The sequence below is a fragment of the Bubalus kerabau genome, chromosome 11 (genome assembly GCF_029407905.1).
Source record: "Bubalus kerabau isolate K-KA32 ecotype Philippines breed swamp buffalo chromosome 11, PCC_UOA_SB_1v2, whole genome shotgun sequence".
Classification (NCBI taxonomy): Eukaryota; Metazoa; Chordata; class Mammalia; order Artiodactyla; family Bovidae; genus Bubalus; species Bubalus kerabau.
In genome coordinates this window covers 72,969,456-72,991,434 of record NC_073634.1, presented here as the reverse complement: position 1 = coordinate 72,991,434, position 21,979 = coordinate 72,969,456, and the positions used below count along the sequence as shown (strand labels likewise).

At 43.2% G+C, this 21,979-nt stretch overlaps 1 protein-coding gene across 1 annotated transcript in view; it reads right to left on the bottom strand.

Moving 5' to 3' along the window:
• Positions 1-21,979, bottom strand: part of ALK (ALK receptor tyrosine kinase) — a 746,236-nt gene that overhangs the window by 518,640 nt on the left and 205,617 nt on the right. The window contains exon 2 of the mRNA XM_055541746.1: positions 2,077-2,196. Within this exon, the coding sequence (XP_055397721.1) occupies positions 2,077-2,196 (120 nt within the window). The remainder of the gene's footprint in view (positions 1-2,076; positions 2,197-21,979) is intronic.

The following is a 21,979-nucleotide window of genomic DNA, read 5'->3' as shown; positions in this document are numbered from 1 at the left end:
GAAGAAGATGAAAAGGCTCAGAAATTACCACTGCACTCAATCAAGGAGCCACCAACCAAGAATCATCTCTTCTCACCCTGTGAATCAATAGCAATGAGGGAGCTGACTTTGGTGCCTCATTGAGCATTTGGGCAACGTCCGACCGATGGTTCTGGTTCTCTCCTCTGCCAAGAAGGGAAATCCTGAGGATTCCAGGCTACAAGGAACATCTGAAAGGAATCTTGGGAATCACCCTTATCTGTTCCTTTCCCCCCTGGAGCATGCCACCTCACCCTCATTCTATATACGAGAAAGGGGAGGCCCAGGAAGAGGAAGTAGGTATATTAGAGTCAAACAGTGGAGCGCTAGCAGTTTAAATAAGCTCCAGTGGTTTTCTTCTTTTAACCTGAAATCTCTTTTTGGATATTTCAGAGAGAATAAATGCAATGCTCTCTGTGTCATGCAAGAGGCAGACCTGACTTTTTTGGACATTACATTTTATAAAAGTTGTGGAAATACTGAGTGACTTTGAGAGCAAATACAAAAACATTATCCAAAGACTACTTCTATCACAAATCTGGGTTTACAAAGCAATAACAGTACAAAGGACCAGATTTCAATTATTTATTAACACCTTTTCTTATCCTAAGATGACACTCAGTGTCTGGCCTAAGTAAAATCAAGAAGTAATTTTTATCTGGAATGTCTGGAAAACTAATGACCTTCCCCTCCTACCAGGGGTGGCTTAGGAGTAGCAGGAAACATCCTAGAAGAGTACCATTCTAAACTGCCCTCGGGGTTTTGATGCATTTATTTTTTAAGTTTGAATTGAAAGTTACAGTTAATCTGAACCCAGACTTACTGCTTTACAAATGGGAAGCACATGGAAGATCTCTGTTAGGTGCACTTTAAAAAGCTCAAGCCCAGGGGCAGAAACCGAGTGGCAAGAATAGGCAAATATGCCCAGAAGGGAATCTAGAACTCAGAGTTGTACTAGGTTCATAAATATTTAATTGAATCGGCCTGATGAGTGAATTCCATCCCAGAAGGCCTCTGCATTCATTTATCATGGACAAGCCTCTATGAGTTTCTTCTTTGTGATAGGTTAAAGTGAGAAGCAAACAGAGCTTTGTGCCTGCCCTCACAGGGTTCACCCTAGAGGAGTTCAAGAGAAGAAAAAAATGTTCAAGTAGAAATACATTAGTTCTCCTCCAAACCTTCCCTTTCCTCTGCAGAGGCCCAGCTTCTGTGAACTATCAGGATAAGGACAGAGGATGAGGAATGCTACACCATGTAATTCTGGCCTCAGCCTAACAGTGTGAGTAGGTAGCTCCCTAGGAGAAAAAGTGAAGGGAAGAATTCTGCTTCTGTAGTTAGAAAATCCACTTTGTATGATCTTGTTATGCTCAGTTTCTGCATCTGTAAAAATGAAATGGGACCTGGCCTCCTTACTTCCAAAGTTGTTGCAGAATCAAATGAACTGAAATAATATCTAGGAACATGTCTGGGTACTTTTAAGGAGGTACCTAAATGTCAGGGAATCACCTGAGGGGCCCCTGGTCTTCTGAGGGTCACAGGTCTTCTGGGGCCCCTCAAGTGATTCCCTGACATTTCAGCTCAGTTCAGTCGTGTCAAAGAGTCGGACACGACTGAGCGACTGAACTGAACTGAACTGAAATGTCAGGGAATCACTTGAGGGGCCCCAGAAGACCTGTGACCCTCATAATAATCCTCTCTCAAGAGATCACTATAGAGACACTCATGGATTAGAACCATGTATCTAGAAAGCCACAGTCAAAATGCAAACAAGCATTACATCTCATAGTGGGTAAGGGGCAGTCAGGAATACCACATACGCATAAAGGCAGCTGGGATAAGATGTGGCAGCCACAAAGCCTTTGGCTTCCTTCAGGATACAGAAGACGGATGTCAGTGTGGAGAGGCCAGGCCTGAGGGCAATGGTCTTATGGAGGTGGCTGTCAATGGAAGACTAAGGGCACCTTCTTGACAAGCCATACATCACTAATTGCAACTCACAGCTTCTTTAATTATGAGATGGTGACTATACATTACAAATAACTATCAAAATATACTTACCATATCGGCTGCGATGAGACAGGAAAGGGAAGGAATCTTTCATTATCCAGGTCAGATTCCATGCAAAAGAATCGGGAGGAAGAGAAGGCAGGTTTGTTGGTGACTCCAAGGAGCTCTGACCTGAACATAAAAAAGACAAAGAGAATACTGATCTTTGTGCTTGGGATGTGTCTTTTAGCTGTCACTCATATGGCTTATAAAAGAAAATTCAGAGGAGGCTTTCATGACATCAATTGGAAAATGAGGGAGAAAAAGACTGAGCCACTGGTAGATTGAATTGACCTCAGGACCTCAATCCACATTTTCTACCAAGGGCAGTAAGATCTAAGAAGTCTGAATCTTGTGACTAGGCCATGCCAAAGATGTCTGGTAGAAGAACTAGAAGCCAGGATACTTAATGATTTGGTCTAGTAGTTCTATCCAAAGTCTGTTCTGCCTATGAGAATTTGAGCAACTTTACAGAGAATTTTAATTCATCGCATTCAAATAATGCCTCCACTCTACTTTGTGTTCAGATTTGTAACTTCATCTAATGTTGTTTGCTTGGGTTATTGCCTTATCAATAAGAATGTTGAAACTGTACTCAGAAGTTATGAGTTTTGACAATTATGCTATTTTCAGGGGGAAAATGCTAGGTGATGAGTTTTCCTATAGCTGAGAGTCCAGGGGAGCCACAAAGGATTAATGTTTCTGATTTGCATGAGAGAAAGAAGGATTGAGAGAAAAAGAGTAAAAGTACCATTATTCCTTTGCTTAAAAGTACCTCAAGTGGGTTTCATGTGGTGAAAAGTAATTATAATATATCTACAAATCAAACGAACATAGGCTGCATGCTCTTATGCAGTTCTTCCCAGAAATCCCCAACCCAATTGCTATTTGCTAATGTCTTAAGGCAGGTAAAGCTTTTTCTGTTAAAGAAGGACCAGTTTGACCAGTCTGAGCCTATCTGTTTAGGCTGAGTGTGGGCAGGAGGCAAAGAAGGGAACTAGAATTTCTTCTGCAGCTTCCATGGATGAGGCACCATGCTGGGCTCTCAACTCACATAATTTCACAATGACTCCCTGAGATAAGCATTACCGTCTCAGTTTTACACATGCAGCAACTGAGGCTTAGAGGGCAAATGATGGAATCAGGAACTGCAGCCAGATTTGCCTGACCTCAAGAGGCCATGCTCTACCATGAGTGGGCTGGCTTGCTACTCAAACAGAAAGTGTTAAACCACCTGGAGTGATTTCACAAAGAGGAAGTAGAGGAATAAAAGAAAAAAGAAAAGGAAGCAACAGTAGCAGAAGCATTTCTCAGCCTGTTTGCTTTGCAGATTCTTCCACATCACTGCACTCCTCCAGGCCCTATTATGCCTTCAATCCCCTTATAGTATCAGTCCCTCTGCATATGTTTAGGAAATCATTGCTCTGAGTGGTCCCAGCAGCCTTTTGTTTCCAGGCTGCTCCACTGTTTTATCTACAGGCGCTGCCTTTTTGTGAAGCCCACTTGTCCCTGTAACTAGAACATAATGGACATTCTATACTCTCCTTCCAAAGAAACATTCTTCTTTCTGCCTTCCAAAGACTGGAGTTGGAAGTGCTGGCCTGAGTACCTCAGTTCAGTTCAGTTCAGTTCCTCAGTCATGTCTGACTCTTTTTGACCTCATGAATCGCAGCACGCCAGGCCTCCCTGTCCATCACCAACTTCCGGAGTTCACTCAGACTCACGTCTATTGAGTCAGTGATGCCATCCAGCCATCTCATCCTCTGTCGTCCCCTTCTCCTCCTGCCCCCAATCCCTCCCAGCATCAGAGTCTTTTCCAATGAGTCAACTCTTCACATGAGGTGGCCAAAGTACTGGAGTTTCAGCTTTAGCATCATTCCTTCCAAAGAAATCCCAGGGCTGATCTCCTTCAGAATGGACTGGTTGGATCTCCTTGCAGTCCAAGGGACTCTCAAGAGTCTTCTCCAACACCACAGTTCAAAAGCATCAATTCTTTGGCGCTCAGCCTTCTTCACAGTCCAACTCTCACATCCATACATGACCACAGGAAAAACCATAGCCTTGACTAGACGGACCTTTGTTGGCAAAGTAATGTCTCTGCTTTTGAATATGCTATCTAGGTTGGTCATAACTTTCCTTCCAAGGAATAAGTGTCTTTTAATTTCATGGCTGCAGTCACCATCTGCAGTGATTTTGGAGCCCCCCAAAATAAAGTCTGACACTGTTTCCACTGTTTCCCCATCTATTTCCCATGAAGTGATGGGACCAGATGCCATGATCTTCGTTTTCTGAATGTTGAGCTTTAAGCCAACTTTTTCACTCTCCTCTTTCACTTTCATCAAGAGGCTTTTGAGTTCCTCTTCACTTTCTGCCATAAGGGTGGTGTCATCTGCATATCTGAGGTGATTGATATTTCTCCCGGCAATCCTGAGTGCCTAGAAAAGATTTTTTGAATTTTCTCTCACAGGTGATCTAAACAGAAATGAGTTGAATTGGTTGGTACCTAGATACATCTTTTGTAGCATTTCTCCAAAATGGCTCAGAGGAATGCACTGAAAGGAGTCAGATGTTATACTAGTAAGTTTGAGAGAGCAGCCACCTCATTTCACCCTCATATCAACTCTGTTTTACAGATGGGCAATGGGGCTGAGAGAATTGATGTCCAAGATCACACAGGTCTACTTAAGAGCAGGCTTGAGGTTATTAGACTTTTAAAGAATTAATAATGCTAACTGAGCACACTTGGACTAGGCATTGTGGTAAGTGCTTTAGATGTGTGATTACACTCGATTCTTACAACAACCTTGTGAATAAATACTATTATTGGGCCTTATTTTGAGAACAGAGAAACAAAGGCTGAGAGAGATTAGATGCCCTGACTGTGGCCACATGACCAGCAGGCAGGAGACCACAGAGTCAACAGATCAGGTTGGCCTGATGCTATAGCTCTTGCTCCTTATACCACCCTTCAGGGACTGCCACAAACTACTCCATGGTGATCAGTTCTCTATAGGGCCCTTCAGTGTCCCCACTAGTCAATGGTTAATACCAGAGATAAGAGTCTGCTCCAGACTGGGTCAACAGTGTGAGGGTTATGAGAAGGCTTCGACAATCAACTCCTTGCGAAGAACCCCATGTGAATAAAAATTGGCATCTCTATGTCTGAGTCATCAGCAGAGCTCAAATTTTAAGTAATTCTGAAGCAACAGGAAGATCAAGTCTAGGTGATATCTCCCAGTTTCAGAATGATGTCATTTTTCTTAGCCATACAGTTTGGGAATGGTATTAACTTCTTCCTGGATGTGAAGCACCAAGCGAATGGGGCTAGACATCAGGAGGCACCTATGAATCTGTGTGTGGGCATGGATGGCAGATTAAGTTAATATGGATAAGGGTCAGGTTATATACTCAGGGATAGAAAATATCTGAAATAATTCAAAAGGAGGGCTCTGAGGGTTGAGTCATGGCCCAGCAAGGAGCCATGGACCTCACTGTGGGTCATTCCTAATGACGTAAACTTAAACCATTTTACATCCAAAAGTGAAAGTGTGAGTCGCTCAGTCATGCCCTACTCTTTGTGACCCCATAGATTGTAGTCCACCAGGCTCCTCTGTCCGTGGAATTCTCCAGACAAGAATACTGGAATGGGTAGCCATTCCCTTCTCCAGGGGATCTTCTTGACCCAGGGATCAAGCCTGGGTCTCCCACATTGCGGGCAGATTCTTGACCATCTGAGCCACCAAAAATGCCAATAAATAGTTGAGCACCTTCAAAGTTGAATACTGGAGAGAAAGCACGCATTTTTACCCCACCCTTATAGGAATTCTCAGAATTTCTGCTAGTAGACTGGGTTCACACATGGTCCCCAGAAGGGAGTGCATAATGATTTGCTACATGAGACTGGGGGAGCTAACGGAGGTCAACCAAAAGGATGGGTCTCTTCACCTGAAAGTGTAAAGACTAAGAAAAAGCACAGTCTACAAGAATTAAGTTGTTTGTCAAAATCAGAAGCACTGACACAGAAGTGGGTTCTAGTTAATGTTAATAGAATATGCATAAATGTAGATTAGAAAGAACTGCATTTAAGTGCAGGGAAGAGGCTCTCTGCTCCCTTTACACTTTATTTCCACACCCTACCTACCTTCAGCCCTGGTGGGAATGGGGGTTTCCGGCATAGAGAAAAGCTATGCGTTAGAAGTAATCCATTTAAGCAAGAAAAAAGCTTGGGTTTTTGGTGCTTTCCTCTGGAAATGTGAGGATCCAGAGTGAATCTCACTAGCACAGACTTATGGGGTGAAGGTATGAACTGAGACCCTCTGGTTCAAACAGAGTGTATCTTGGACCCTGAGGGAGGAGAGGGGTGGAAAGGAAAGGAGAGGAGAAAGTAGGAGCAAGGGCTTCCAGGTGACCAAGTGATAGCCAAAACCACCTAAGGAGAAAAGTAATGTACTCTGGACTGAGGACATTTTTGATTGGCTACAGATAAGATTGTTTTAGGTTTTGGAGGGGATTAAGGGGATCTGGGGTGATATCCTGAGTCCTTTCCAGGTACCACAGGGTATCTAGGCACAGTGAAAACCCTAACTTCTTGACACTACTTTTTTCCTACCACGTGTCACCCCTCTTGCACCCTCAACTTAGATTTCAGGATTCATCACTATAATAATTCCACTACAATAATTCCCTTGCAAACAAGTGCAACTCCTGTCCTTTCGTCCTTCACGGTTGTCCTGAGCATCTGAATGTGATGGTAGGAAAGGAGGGGAGGAGCATACCAGATGCTTAAAAGTTTCACTTTAAAACTATGACCACAAACCTCAAGAGGACCCTCAGGACTTCCCAGGAATTCTTCTGAATTCCCTGATGGGCTCATTTCACCCTCTCTCTTCTAGTCTCACTACTTCTAAGGTTTTCTTACCCCTCAAGCCTCCAATCCCTGACCCCCATTCCTCCACTTTCTCAGCTAGTGAACTTGTTTTTTATTTTATTGAAAAAAGAGAAGCGAATCTACCAACTCAGAGGTATCAGTAACTTTGTATACTACCTTCTCTCCTGCTAAAACAGGTTGACCACACTCTAAGCAGTGGCAGCCTCTCCACCTAGTTGCTAATCTCATCACGTCCCAAGAAATCCACTGGTCAGTAGTTTGCCCTTTCTTCTGTATCAACAGTTTCCCTTCCTCTTCCAAGTCAATCTCATCTGCAGCAAGTATATACATCTTAAAAAAAAAAAAGGAAAAAACTTCCCTGACCTGCACACTCTTCTTCAGCCATCCTCCCATTTCCTGCTCTCCTTCACAGCTAAGTATCTTAAAAAGATCTGTCTATGCGTCTGTCTCCACTTTTCCTCTTTCATTTCCTCTTAAGTTAAATTAAATCAGGATCATCTCCACTTCGCTGGGACAAGGTCACCAAAGACCCCATGTTACAATGAATGAGTCTTGGTTCTTCTCTTACTGGACCACTCAGCAGCACTGGATCACGCTGATCTTCCCTGCTTCTTAGATTCTTCACATCTCAGTGACATGCAGTCCTTGGCTGCCATCGTCCTTGTCTCCTACTTCAGTGGCAGGTCTTCTCTACTCCTCTTTGCCAGATCTTCCCCATTTTCCAGGCTGTACAAAAGGAACATTCTCCATTTCCTAGCAGTAACTGCCCAGGAGATTTCACGGCTGAATATTCAATTTCATCACAGTAGTTTTAACCAGCTGACAATAAACTCTGACCATGAATTTCAAGTGAGCCCAGGACACCAGACCCTTAAACTTCACTAAAATCTCTTGACCCATGAACAAGGGATTTGCTTTAACCAAGCATGTTCAGACTTACGAATTCATTCTCTCCTATCTAAAGTGCTGATTTTCAATTCTGAATTAGCATGACCACCATGTAACTCTTCCTAGGGCTCTAAAAACTCTGAATTTTATTCCTTAGAGAACTGCTCAGTGAATTTCTTGCCTGACATGTAAATAAGCTCAGCTGTTTTTCTTTTTTAAAAACTTGATGGGGGAGGGAATTTCTGTTTTATTATTTTACAGGTGTTGAAAGTTGGGTAACTTGGGACATGTCTCTTCCCCATCTAAACTCACTCCCCAAAATGATCTCATCCAGTTTCATAGCTTTAAATATCATCTATATATTAACACCACTAAATTTATATCTCAAGGCCCAAGCACTCCCCTGAACAGCAGAACATATATCCAACTGCCAGTCTGAAATCTTCATTTTATTCCTGGGTAAGTATCACAAACTTAATACATGTAAAAATAAACACGTGATGTCTCTCCATCTAAACCCCAGGTGTTCTCTATTTCAGAAAGCGATGGCAATACTCTCCTGGTTCCTTGGGCCAAAACCAAGGAGGGATCCTTGACATTTTTTCCCCATGGCCCACACCAATTCATCAACCAATCTCAATGGCTCTACCTACATTATGTCCCTCTCTTCTCTCCCCACATCACCTCTTACTCTGACAACTGCTATGAGGTCCCAGCTGGTCCCCTGCTTCGCCTATTGCTCACCTTCAATATGTTCTCCACACAGCAGTTGGATTGGCACTTCAGCCCTGAAACAGCATTAACATTTCTTGCCATGACCTAGTCTTTAAGGTCCCACATGATCCGGCTCCTGGTGTCTTTCTGACCTCATTTCCAACCATTTTTCCCTTGCTCGTGGAGCTCCAGCCTTACAGGCCTCCTTGCTATTCCTAAACTCGACAAGCAGGCTCCCATCTCAGGGCTCTTGCACTGGCAGGTCTCAGCCTAAAAATTCCTCTTCCCTACAGGCACGAGATCATCCCATCTTTCCATCCAGGTCTCTGCCCAAATGTCACCTCCTCAGAGAGATCTTCCTAGGCATTCTATAGTCTCTCAGTCATGTCTGACTCTGCAACCCTATGGACTGTAGCCTGCCAGGCTTCTCTCTCCATGGAATTCTCCAGGCAAGAATACCAGAGTGGGTAGCCATTTCCTTCTCCAGGGGATCTTCCTGACCTAGGGATCAAACCCAGGTCTCCCACATTGCAGGCAGATACTTTTTTTTTTAATGTATTTTTAATTTTAATAGGATTATCAGACTGCCTTCCCCAAAAGGCTGTCACAATTTCCAATTCCACTAACAATACATGAGTCCCCTTTCCCCTGTATTCCACCAATAATAGATATTAGGAACTTTATGGTTTTTGCAAGGATGTTTGGTATAAAGGAATATCTATTACTTGATTTTTCATATCCCTGACTATGAGTGAATTTGTACATCTTTTTGTGTGGCCTTCCATTTACTAGGGGAGGGGAATAGTGGTATTAATTTGCCGTTCTATAAATTGACTAATATTTTTGCCTATTTTTTGAGTTGTTTTCTCATTGTCAGTTTGAAAGATATCTTTATTGCAATAAAGATCTATATTATAGCTATCATAAAAGTTATATATTACATATTGTAGCTATTAAGTTATATTTTTATTACATCTTTTTCCAAAGCTAGTGTTTGATTATCAACTTTAAATTTTCTTGCTGTGCATTTTTATTCTTAAATTGTATTTAGAATATTTTTAAAGTTACAGAAAAAGTTGCAAAGATAACTCAGAGGCTTCCCATATACCCTTTACTCATATATACATGTATTTGTGCAGGCAGATTCTTTACCATTTGAGCCATGAGGGAAGCCCACACACTCCATTAACAACTCTATATCACATTGATCTGCATCTCTTATTTCTTATATTTAAATTTGTCTGTTTATTGTGTCTCTCCTGCATTAGTCACTGCTATGTCCCCATGCCTGGCACATAATAGGCACTCAGTAAATATTTGTCAAATAATGAAACCAGAGTTTTGGAGAAAATTATTAGCTCTGATACTTATTAGCTGTTTAACTCAGGCCAAGCACATACTCAGTGTCCTGAAAAAATGATAAAAACAAGAATAATGGATGCAAATTCTCAGGATTTTGTACAGGCCAGATGAAATAATGCACACATGATGTATCAGTCACACCACTATTGAAATTTTATGCTTTTATTTCTGTTTCAGAATCCAAAATGAATGAGAGTCTTGGTTCCTCTTCTATCTGAAGATCTAGGATACAATGTCCAAAAATCAAAAGTGCTCCAAAGAGCTGTTTCTCTGTTATTCACTAGTTAATTATTAACTCTGCCAACTGTCTACAATCTCTACTACCCCAATTTCAGCCAATTGGCAATGTCTCTATATTCAGTGTTTATTATTATACGTCTTACTGTGTGTCTATTTATCTCTAAGCCAATGTACATAATACAATGAATATATCATACTTGCATTGGCATAAATAATAAAGAGCTATGTGTGTGTGATGGTTATTTACATGAATGCCCTGGGTTCACTATCAAGCATGTTTTACAAACCTCCATCAATAAAATGTAAAAATGCTTCTCTTCTAAATGCTCTCTGGAACTGCTCCTGCCTTGCCTTGCGCACGTTTTGCTTATTTATTTTCCTCCCAACAATAAAACAATCAGTGACTGCCTGCTAGTTTTTCCCCCTTATTTGAAAACACACTTAATAATGCATTCTTTAACAATGATTTTGTGTCACACGAAACAAAGCTTAATGTGGCCAAATAAATAGCCGTTCAGATGTCAAACAGTGGTGAGCAGGCACAGCAGGGCTGGGCACAGAGGAGGGCTCCCGCCTGGGATTGGCAGCCCAGGGAAATGGTTTCAGTATTCACAGGATTGAGCCCACACCTGTGCAGCCAAAGAAACCTCAGTGAATTTACATGACTACCAGAGTCAGCAGTGATGTTGGAGCAGTGACAGGCAGTTCATTTAGTCTGAAAAACAGATGTGATTTTCAGACGCAAGAGGGAGAATTAGCAGATATGCCCTTTGTCCTAAACACACAGACCTCCCTACACCTTCTCCAGGCCTGGAAAATGAGGGGGCTGAACTTTCGGTTCAGTCAGCTCCTCTCCGGTTCAGGGACTCACCTCTTCTGCAGTTTGCTTTCACATTTCCTTCCAGTTGGCTCATTCAGAGAGCAGCTATTGGTGTCAGGGCAGAACTCTGAATAGAACTAAAAGCTCCCCATTTCACCTTACCTTTCACTAAACTCCACTCCCCCTCTGCCAGGAAGGTTTGTGCTCTTTCTTGGTAGCTCAAGTCCTGAAGCAAAATTATTATCTCTCACAAAGTTCTCTTGTACCATTGAAAGTCATAGTTTCAACACATGTTCCTTGCCTCTCTTCCCAGTACCCAAAAGGACCTGTGTATAACTACCGAGTTCATTCAGTGGTGAACACCATCTGTCAGTCAAATAAAAGCAGGCATTCCTTCCCAAGGCATGGCATTAAGGAATATTGATGGAACACAAGGGAAATTGTCAGCATGGTCCCAGCTCTTGGGGATTGGTTACCTGCAAGGTATACTAGACCCACACATAAAAGGGAGTTACAAAGAGGTTCCGGCAGAAATGGCTGAAATGTGTAAACATGAAGCCAACACACTTTGGCCACTACTTGCTTTTTCATTCTTATTTCCCACACAGAATCCTTTCATATTCTATCTCTGTCACACTTAAGTCTCCAAACCTTTGCCCAAGTTGATCTCTACCTAGAATGTCCTTCTTGACCTGCTGCTTTCCTAAATCCTACCCTTTCTTAAAGGGGCAAACAAAATCCCTCCTTCTCCAAGGTTTCCCATCTTTCCTGAGCTGCAGTCTCATCAGAGCAGCTGATCTGGGATTCAGAGTGGCCCAAAGCAAAACTTGAGTGTGCCTTCTTAACCACCATGGCTTACTGTCACTTCAGAATGTGCCATTAGACCATTTACCAAACACGTTGTTCAAACTACCTTGGTTGTTCATGACAATGAAGTAAACTAGTTTATTAATTTAATTCACAACTTTCAAGTGCACAGATTTAGAAGAAATTAGCAAAAGCTTTTCATAAGGGCTGCTATTCTGTCTCATATGGGACATATTGACATGCTTTCCAAGGTCAAGGCCAAGGCCAGATCAGGGGCATAGACCCCAGGGATACCACATCTGTGCAGGCCACCAGTAACTCATAATTCAAGGCAAAGCCAGATAATGAAAGTAATAAGACATTCAATACTGCCCTTTAGAATTTGTGTCCCAAGTTGCTACATTTTGACCTATGTAGAGATGACCTCAGCATTCCAAGGAAGAGCTCCTGACTGGCTTGTGAGCTCTGCTGTATCTACGGCTCTGGAATCCCTGCTCTAGGTGTGCTTGGTTACTGGCCCTACTTACCTAGTCCAGCTGGACTCTCTGGCTTTCAGTAGTGGAGGAAGGCTAATCGGCATTTATACTAATCCAAGAGTGCAATGGAGAGGATATCACTCTCCGAGTAGCCTGATGCTTCTCTCTCTCTCTGTGTCACACACACACACACACACACACACACACACACACACACACACCATGTCTGAGTGCTTCCATTAGCAGGGCAACAGGACTTTATGTTCTGGGTCCATTTCTGTGGCTTGCTTGTGCTCTATGACGCTTACTCCACTGTTATTTCAATCCTATCTTCTTGCCTCAAAATCTACTGACTAGAATAATAATCAAAAGGAAGACTTTGAACTACCACTAGGCCTTTTATCTTGTGATCTCAGAAAGCTTTACCAGGCACTAAATAATTAATGTACTTCAAGTGACACAAAGCCCAGGCAGCGGAGGGAACCAGTCCCTCAATGAAGGACCTTTCTCTTTCCAAGTGAGGGCATGCTGTGGGAACAACCCACCAGCAGGCCCAGTAGTCTCTGGGTAAGTTGGACAAGAAGCTACAGACTATCCAGAAACAAATCTTCTCTTGACCTGATATTTCTAGTTAGAAAGTGACAGTTACCAGGGTGACCCCTGGGGACGTCATGGCCCACTTCTACCAGAAGACGTGGCCTCCAGCATAGAAGAGTAGATGCTAACTATTTACACAATCACTGTGATATATGACTTACTGATGTCTTTCAGCGGAGAAGGCAATGGCACCCCACTCCAGTACTTTTGCCTGGAAAATCCCATGGACAGAGGAGCCTGGTAGGCTGCAGTCCATAGGGTCGCTAGAGTCGGACACGACTGAGCGACTTCACTTTCACTTTTCGCTTTCATGCATTGGAGAAGGAAATGGCAACCCACTCCAGTGTTCTTGCTTGGAGAATCCCAGGGACGGGGAAGCCTGGTGGGCTGCCGTCTATGGGGTCACACAGAGTGGGACACGACTGACACGACTTAGCCGCAGCAGCAGCAGATGCCTTTCAGAGTCATTCACTCTCATAATCCTCACGAAGGTACTATGGATTAACCCCTTTTACAGATGAGAAGACTGAAATTCCAAAAGCACAACTGCCCTACCCAAGGTCACTCAGGGAGAATTAGGATAGGACATTCAACTGAAGACCCTGATAAATGGACCAACCGGAAATGCCACTCTTCAGTACAACCTCTTGGAGATGATGTTGACTTCCCTGGAAAATAGTGACATTGTGTTTAATAAAGCAGAAAGATTCATCAGATTGCAGGTGCCTGAAGCATTCTCCTGAGGATGATTGAAGCCCTTCAGGTCAGCCAGGAAGGTGACCTAGAAACACACAACTTCAGTCAGGGTAGCTGGCTCTCCAGGGCCTCAAGCTCAGCTAGCACTGTTTCCATGACAACCACCAGGTCTGATGCTTGGCCTCGAATTGGGGCCTTGGCTGGTCCAGAGAAACGATGTGTGGGATGGAGAGATGGAGACGGACAGAACACTTTCTACTAACTTACAGGCCTTTCAACCCATCTTCATCTACTTGTCACCCCACTCATTCCAGCAAAAAAGAGTCTATCCTCCAGGAAACCACACTTTAAGCACTATTTTGCTCAGCACAAAGACCTCTCACCCATGGCTGGACACATTTCTGGAAACCAGAAGCAGAATGCTCTAATAGGTTGGTATGTTAGACAGAGACCTGGGTTCCTGGGAACAGTGATGTTACTGTGAGACTTTGGGTTAGCTACTTAACCTTTTTTGAAGTTTTTTTTCTCTGCATTTAAAACTGAACTCATCATGCTTTCCCTTCCAACTTTAGGAATGCTCTGAGAATTACTGCACGAGTACATACAAAGCCCTCAGGCTCTTTTGAAGATACACTAGCAATCATGTGCAGTTACAGAGGGGCATTGTCATGATGATATATTTTAAAAACATTCTTCACTTGTATTACTAAAATAAACTCAGTTCACGTTAAACTAGATCGGCCAATAACCTAATTTGCTTCTCTGGTTCTGGTGCTGCATTTCCCTTACCCGCATTCCTCCTGCACTGTGAACAGCAGTGCTCAGTGTCACCCTTGACTCCTATGCAGAGACCCATGGTGAGAGCTGGGAAGGACTGCAAAGACCATTTATCTATGTCTTCCCATCACATGTATGAGGCAACTGAAACCCAGGGCCAGTGCTTTCCCCAAAGTCATCTCATTGGTGAAAACTCAAGACTGAGCTTCCGACCCTTCATTCTGTGCCTCACCGAACCATGAAAGAAAGTAATAAAGAAAGGAGGAGGGAAAAGAAATACAGAAACATATATTTTTGTCCGTTAAGCCTTTCAACTACTGCTCTGTGTAATACTCGAGGATGAAAAAGAAAGTAAGGGAAAAACCAATACTTCATGAGTGCCTATTATGCACAGAGGCCCCATATTAGGTATTTTTTAATTAATTTATTTACTTTAATTGGAAGCTAATTACTTTACAATATTGTGGTGGTTTTTGCCATACATCAATATGAATCAGCCATGGGTGCACGTGTGTCTCCTCATCCTGAACTCCCCTCCCACCTCCATCCCCACCCCATCCCTCTGGGTTATCCCAGAGCACTGGCTTTGAGTATCCTGTTTCATGCATCGAACTTGCACTGGTCATCTATTTTACATATGGTAATATACACGGGAGTTGGTGATGGACAGGGAGGCCTGGCGTGCTGCGATTCATGGAGTCACAAAGAGTTGGACACGACTGAGCGACTGAACTGAACTGAACTGAATATACATATTTCAGTGCTATTCTCTCATATCATCCCACCCTCACCTTCTCCCACAGAGTCCAAAAGTCTTTTCTTTACATCTGTATCTCTTTTGCTGCCTTGCATTATAGGATCGTCATTACCATCTTTCTAAATTCCATATATATGCATTAATATACTGTATTGGTGTTTCTCTTTCTGACTTACTTCACTCTGTATAACAGGCTCCAGTTTCATCCACCTCATTAGAACTGATTCAAACATGCTCTTTTTTATAGCTGAGTAATATTCCATTGTGTATATGCACCACAACTTTTTTATCCATTGGTCTGCCAATGGACATCTAGGTTGCTTCCATGTCCTGGCTATTGTAAACAGTGCTGCAATGAACATTGGGATACACGTGTCTCTTTCAGTTCTGGTTTCCTTGGTGTGTATGCCCAGCAGTGGGATAGCTGGGTCATACGGCAGTTCTATTTTCAGTTTTTAAGGACTCTCTTACACTGTTCTCCATATTGGGTATTTTATAACCACTGTTCAATGTAAATCTCACAACTTTCTCAATGGGGGATTATTATCCCCATTTCTAATGAGAGACCTGAGGCTCAAAGAGAGATTAAGTAAATGGCCCAAGGTCTTGGAGCCAAATGGAATGCAGCTAAGATTAATTTCATTTGATGAATATTTATTGAGTATCTCCTATGTGCCAAGCCCTACCCTTGACAGTTAGGATGTATTAGTGAGCAGAATTAAACACCCCCCTTTTAAATCTCACAGGTTAAGGAGCTTGTAAACTGAGTGTGGTAGGGCAGCAGCAGACAGCAGTCCAACAACCTCACAAATCCTTATAACATCTCAGTGTTGGTGTGTGTTTTAAAGGAGAGATAAATGGCCCTAACAGAATGTACAAAAGCGAGACTTGACTCATCCTTAAGCCCAGGGGAGGACTCCCTGAGAAACTGATGCTTGAGCCGAGGCTCTAAAGCAGAGAAGTAGAGTTAACTAGTGAGAGTGAGATGGGGTGGGGAGCCAGAGAGGGTCCCCTAACCTCTTCACTGTCTCTCCTATAAGATCATCTAGGAAGGTCACCTAGAAACATACACCTGTAGTCAGGTATATGTTATGTCAGCCCTCTCCAAGGCCTCAAGCTCAGCCAGCACTCTTTCTATGGACACCAACACCAGGCCTGATGCCTGCCCCTTGAGACAGGGCCTTGCCTGACCCAGGAGGAGGATGCTTAGTGTGAAATCTGTCAGAGGCCTGGCGGTCTTATGGAGGATGTGCTGAAAAGAAAACACAGTGGATTAGACCCTCAGAACTCAAACACACCATCATACACCAAAGGGAAGGACTGGGACCTGGTATCTGGATTCCAGGCTCCCTCTCTACAGGAAGGTTGGCTAACAGGTCAAGCACTAGATGAAAGACAGGGGGATGACTAATGGCACAGGGTAGTCCTGCCAATGGGATGAAGTCATTCTAAGTGTCGATTCTAGGGGACCTCCCTGGGTGGCCTGAAGGAAGTCCTGTCCTCAGATGGGAGAATGCTGCAGGTGTCTGTGATTTGATCAGTCTTTCTGCTGCATGTAATTCAAGGTCCTTGTTTTCCAGGATAATCAACATCATCTCTAGGAGATTCTGAGTGGGACTGTAGATTCGCTGGTTGGTCTATTTCTTGGTGACAAATAAGGAGCAGGTCCTTTCTTGGTGACAAATAAGGAGCAAATGCTCTGGACTGAGACAGACTTGGCCCCATCAAGACCCCTACCCTCTCTGGCCACCCACCCCATCTCACTCTCTTTAACTAGTTAACTCTCCTCATTCACTTTAGGGCCACAACTGAAACATCAATTTCCCAGGCCATCTTCCCTTGATCTTAAGGGTGAAAGCAAATTAAGATGTATTAGTTACAGGTCTGAAAACTGAAAAGTAAAAGGATGAAACTGCTTCTAGAACCAGTCTTGAAGCCACTGACCTCCTAATGATAAGCTCATATTTACTTTCCCCTCACCACAACTTGGGCAATACCATCAAATCTTTTCTTTCGCACTACCGTGTTTTATTTTGCTTTAAATATTAAATGAAGAGAGATGAAACAGGGGGACTGGGCTGGTGCAGCAGGAAGAGAGTGAAGAAGAGGGAGGAAGGTAAAGCAAAAGACAGTGAAGAGACAAGCAATAAGGAATGGGCAGAAACAAAAAAGAGAAGAAAGTGGAGAGAGACAGAGAAGTCACCTGATATTTTCACTATTTGGAAGTTACCGAGAGAAAGTTATTCAAAGTACCTTTGTAAAAAGGCCATAAAACACCTTGGGGAAAACATGAAAGTCAGGCTGCCACCATACAGATGAGCACCCTGGAATTAGCTGCCAGAGCAATGTCTGAAAAGAGGAAATTCAATGGCCCACATTGCTGCCTCCTCCCCCTGCCTCCTAGCTTCCACCGCCTCCAAATCGCCTGGCTCTGAAGACAGAGGCAGTAATTTGGAGCCAGCAAGTGTGAAGGAATGTTGGAGCTGTTATTTGCCTTCATGCAGCACATCTTGAGTGCTTTTAGAAAGATAATTTAAAATACTCTTCCAGTTTCACTATAGAAAATCTGAAAAAAAATCAGGAAGGTCTAAAGAAGAAAATAAATATGACCCATACCTCCATATCTAGAAAGCCAGTGTTAACTTTTTATGGTATATTGTTTTGTGATTTGGTTTTCACAGGTTTATCAAGGTAGCATTTGGCTTAAGTTCTATTGAGGAGAAGGAGAGTTCCTCCCTCCCTGTGAGATATTTGCCTGCAGGACTGAGAGAAGTCATCTCTGGAAGCCCTGTGGACCAACACCAGCCATCTCACACCCTGGAACACAGATGCTAAAACCACAAAAACCTGAGATGCTCTCTGCCCAGGGCATAGGCCTGCAGTCAAGGGCAACACAGGCCAGTCTTTAGTGGGAACGTGGGACCCTGGCCTGGTAGACTCGACAGCAGCTGGCATGTGAATGTCGATAAGTCAGGAGATGCTGTGTACCCTCAGCTCACTGGGCAGACAGGCAAAGAACTTCTGTTCCAGTAGATGCTTCAAAGAAGTCACAAGAAACAAAGATTGTAGAAAATGTATTTCAGGGCTTGAACATCAATGATAGATGCAGTACGTTAATTTTATAACTTAGAAAAGATCTTTTAAAAGTGAAATTCCATCCTATTCTCAAAGGGACAATCAATGAACTAAAGATACAGTCTTATCTCTCTGTGGCCAGTGATATACCCAACAAACATATCGTAGCTCTTAAAGCCTCTTTGTACAGGGCTTCCCAGGTGGCTCAGTGCTAAAGAATCCACCTGCCAATGCCGGAGACACAGGTTCGATCTTCAGGTCAGGAAGATTCCCTGGAGTAGAAAATGGCAACACTCTCCAGTATTCTGGCCTGGAAAATCCCATGGTCAGAGGAGACAGGTGGGCTACAGTCCATGTGGGTCACAAAAGAGTTTGGACACAACTTAGCAACTAAACAACAACAACCCTTCATGTGTGTTCAAGCCCTTGATCCCTACAATGATCTTGTTAAGATAATTTTAAAAATCTCAACTTAGGAAGAAAATGAAAATCAAAGAAGTTAAGTCAGTGCTTCCTAACATTTTTCTATATCATGACACAGACAAAATTATATTTATAATCTGGGGTAACCAGAAGGCAACTGACTTGGGTAGGGGTTAAGCTTCAGCATAGCTGGTCCATGTCAGCCTCCCAGAGTGCCTAGGGCCTCAGCAGTTTGGTATCTCTGCATGCTGGTGAGCTTCTGTAGCACATACATGACATGGCACACTGCTGGGGAAGAAAAGCTGTGGGCCAACAGGTATGGCCTCAGTCACAATTGTGAGAAGTGACAGACAGCAGCATCACCCTACATCTCATCCTTGGGACATCCTGAAACAAAATCAGAGATGTTAGCCACAGAGGAATCCAGGGTTTACTCCACGGGCTGCTGCTGCTGCTGCTGCTGCGTCGCTTCAGTTGTGTCCAACTCTGTGCGACCCCATAGACGGCAGTTCACCAGGCTCTGCCATCCCTGGGATTCTCCAGGCAAGAGGGTGCCATTTCCTTCTCCAATGCATGAAAGTGAAAAAGTGAAAGTGAAGTCACTCAATCATGTCCGACTCTTCATGACCCCATGGACTGCAGCCTACTAGGCTCCTCTGTCTGTGGGATTTTCCAGGCAAGAGTACTGGAGTGGGGTGCCATTGCCTTCTCCGACTCCATGGGCAGAGTCAGGAAAAGAGCAAGTGTGCCCAACACTGCATCATCACCTCCATGAAGCAGGTGATTCGGGTGAATAAGGGTCTTAAAGTTGGATCTGACAGGACTGTAGAAAGTTCGCATTAAGTGTTTCTAAGTGCTGAGATGCTTCACCAAAGAAAAGGGGCAAAATTTAGCTCCTTTCTGTACCCTGGGAAATTCAGAAAATACTTTCACAGGATGGTTATTGAACGGCCCAGAAGTAATGATTACGAATGACTGAGTTAACTGCTGTACGTGGCCTCATCTGTCATCATACCAGAGTCTTATCAGAAGTCTCGTCAGGATTAGTGGCTCATCACGACTGATGACATTTGCCGACCAAGCTGGCTTGGCTCCCTCCCTTGCCCCTTCAATCAAAGTGGCAGGAGGAGTTTTCTAAAGTTGGAGCATAAACTCTGAGAAATTGCCTTCAGCAATGACTCCAGGAGTGGCTTCTAAGATAATGGACTCTTTTTCTGTAAGTGAAACTCTGTCTCCCCAAGACTTCCTGGGCCTTGCTGTCAATGGAGATGCTGGGCAGCACCGGGACCCGCTGGTACCAGCACCATGTGTGTGAGACTCTAAGCCCTGTGAACAAAATCCTGCTGAACCAAAGGTTACCTTCAATAAGAGTAGTTTACACTCAGGCAGCGTCTACACAATGTTAAACTTCTGGATGGGAAATGAAAATACTTCCTCAGTTTCCTGTCTCCAAATGTAAACCAAAGGTTTCCATTCTCATCAGGATAGCGTGCCTTATATTGATCCAACCTGAGAGAGCAGCTGGGATTGAGTATTAAAAATATTTGGACCAGATGAATGAAACACAAGCTAAATGGGTAATCTTACTTATATCACTTATAACTGTGTAAAAAGAGGATGCCTGACTTCTAGCAAGGCATTGTCCATGACCTGGAAAGGTATTATAGGCAGGTGAAGTCAATTCCCTACTAATTGCTCACACAGCAATAGGATTCGCAGTGGGAGGGGAGGAGGCATCACTTTTCCCTGGGCTTTTACACATCACTTTGCACACAGGGTAAATAAACTCCTGTATTTTGGTGCTGGAGGCATCCAGAGACTTCTAGAATCCCAACATTTGTCAACTAGCAGCATATCATTTCCTCCATAAAATGTACTGCCACAATAAATAGGAAACAACAAATCACCCACGTCTAAATGAGTTGTAACCACACTTAGCCTAAGAGTATGAGGTTTTCAAATTCTTACCTCAACAAAATGATTTGTTACATATAGTGGAATTTGGAGACACTTGCAAATAGTAGAAACTGTGACTGTAAAATCTGCCACTACTAAGAAGTTGCTGTAGTCAGAATATAAAAGTTATAGGGAAAAAAAAACATAACCAAAAGCTGCTTTTCTAGGTACCTTGGGGTTCACTGGGGGGTATGTTGGGGTTCCAGACCCTGAAACAAGCAAGGGGAGGCAAGAATTGTTAGCACACAGAAGTTCTCTCTGTGGCATTCTCATTTCCAGATTTATAGATCTCTGCAGTTTTTTGTCTAAGACAAGAAGCAATTATATCCACAATAGGGCTAACTCACTCGTGAGGTGAAAACAGTCAGAATGGCTGCAATCCAAAAGTCTACAAGCAATAAATGCTGGAGAGGATGTGGAGAAAAGGGAACCCTCTTACACTGTTGGTGGGAATGCAAACTGGTACAGCCACTATGGAGAACAGTGTGGAGATTCCTTAAAAAACTGGAAATAGAACTGCTTTATGATCCAGCAATCCCACTGTTGGGCATACACACTGAGGAAACCACAATTGAAAGAGACACGTGTACCCCAATGTTCATCACAGCACTGTTTATAATAGCCAGGTCATGGAAGCAACCTAGATGTCCATCAGCAGATGCATGGATAAGAAAGCTGTGGTACATATACACAATGGAGTATTACTCAGCCATTAAAAAGAATACATTTGAATCAGTTTTAATGAGGTGAATGAAACTGGAGCCTATTATACAGAGTGAACTAAGCCAGAAAGAAAAACACCAATACAGTATACTAATGCATATATATGGAATTTAGAAAGATGGTAACAATAACCCTGTATACGAGACAGCAAAAAAGACACTGATGTATAGAACAGTCTTTTGGACTCTGTGGGAGAGGGAGAGGGTGGGATGATTTGGGAGAATGGCATTGAAATATATATAATATCATATATGAAACAAGTTGCCAGTCCAGGTTTGATGCACAATACTGGATGCTTGGGGCTGGAGCACTGGGATGACCCAGAGGGATGGTATGGGGAGGGAGGAGGGAGGAGGGTTCAGGATGGGGAACACATGTATACCTGTGGCAGATTCATTTTGATATATGGCAAAACCAATACAATATTGTAAAGTTAAATAAAATAAAATTTAAAAAAAAAGAAAGAAAGAAAAGACTGAAGGAAGGCATGCTTGTGGGTTGCTAATTGTTAGAGAAACCCCTGAAACAAAGACATTGAGCTCCTGACCTTTCAGGGTGGATATAAGTGGAATGAATATAAGACCAACAGGCAGAAGCTCTAGAATGTGAAGCAGCCTGCCAGCGAAAGCAAGAAAAAAGCTAGGAAGCAAGTAGAAGAAAATCTACTCACAGAGCGAATAGGAGAGCATGACAGCAAAGAGAAAGACATACCACTG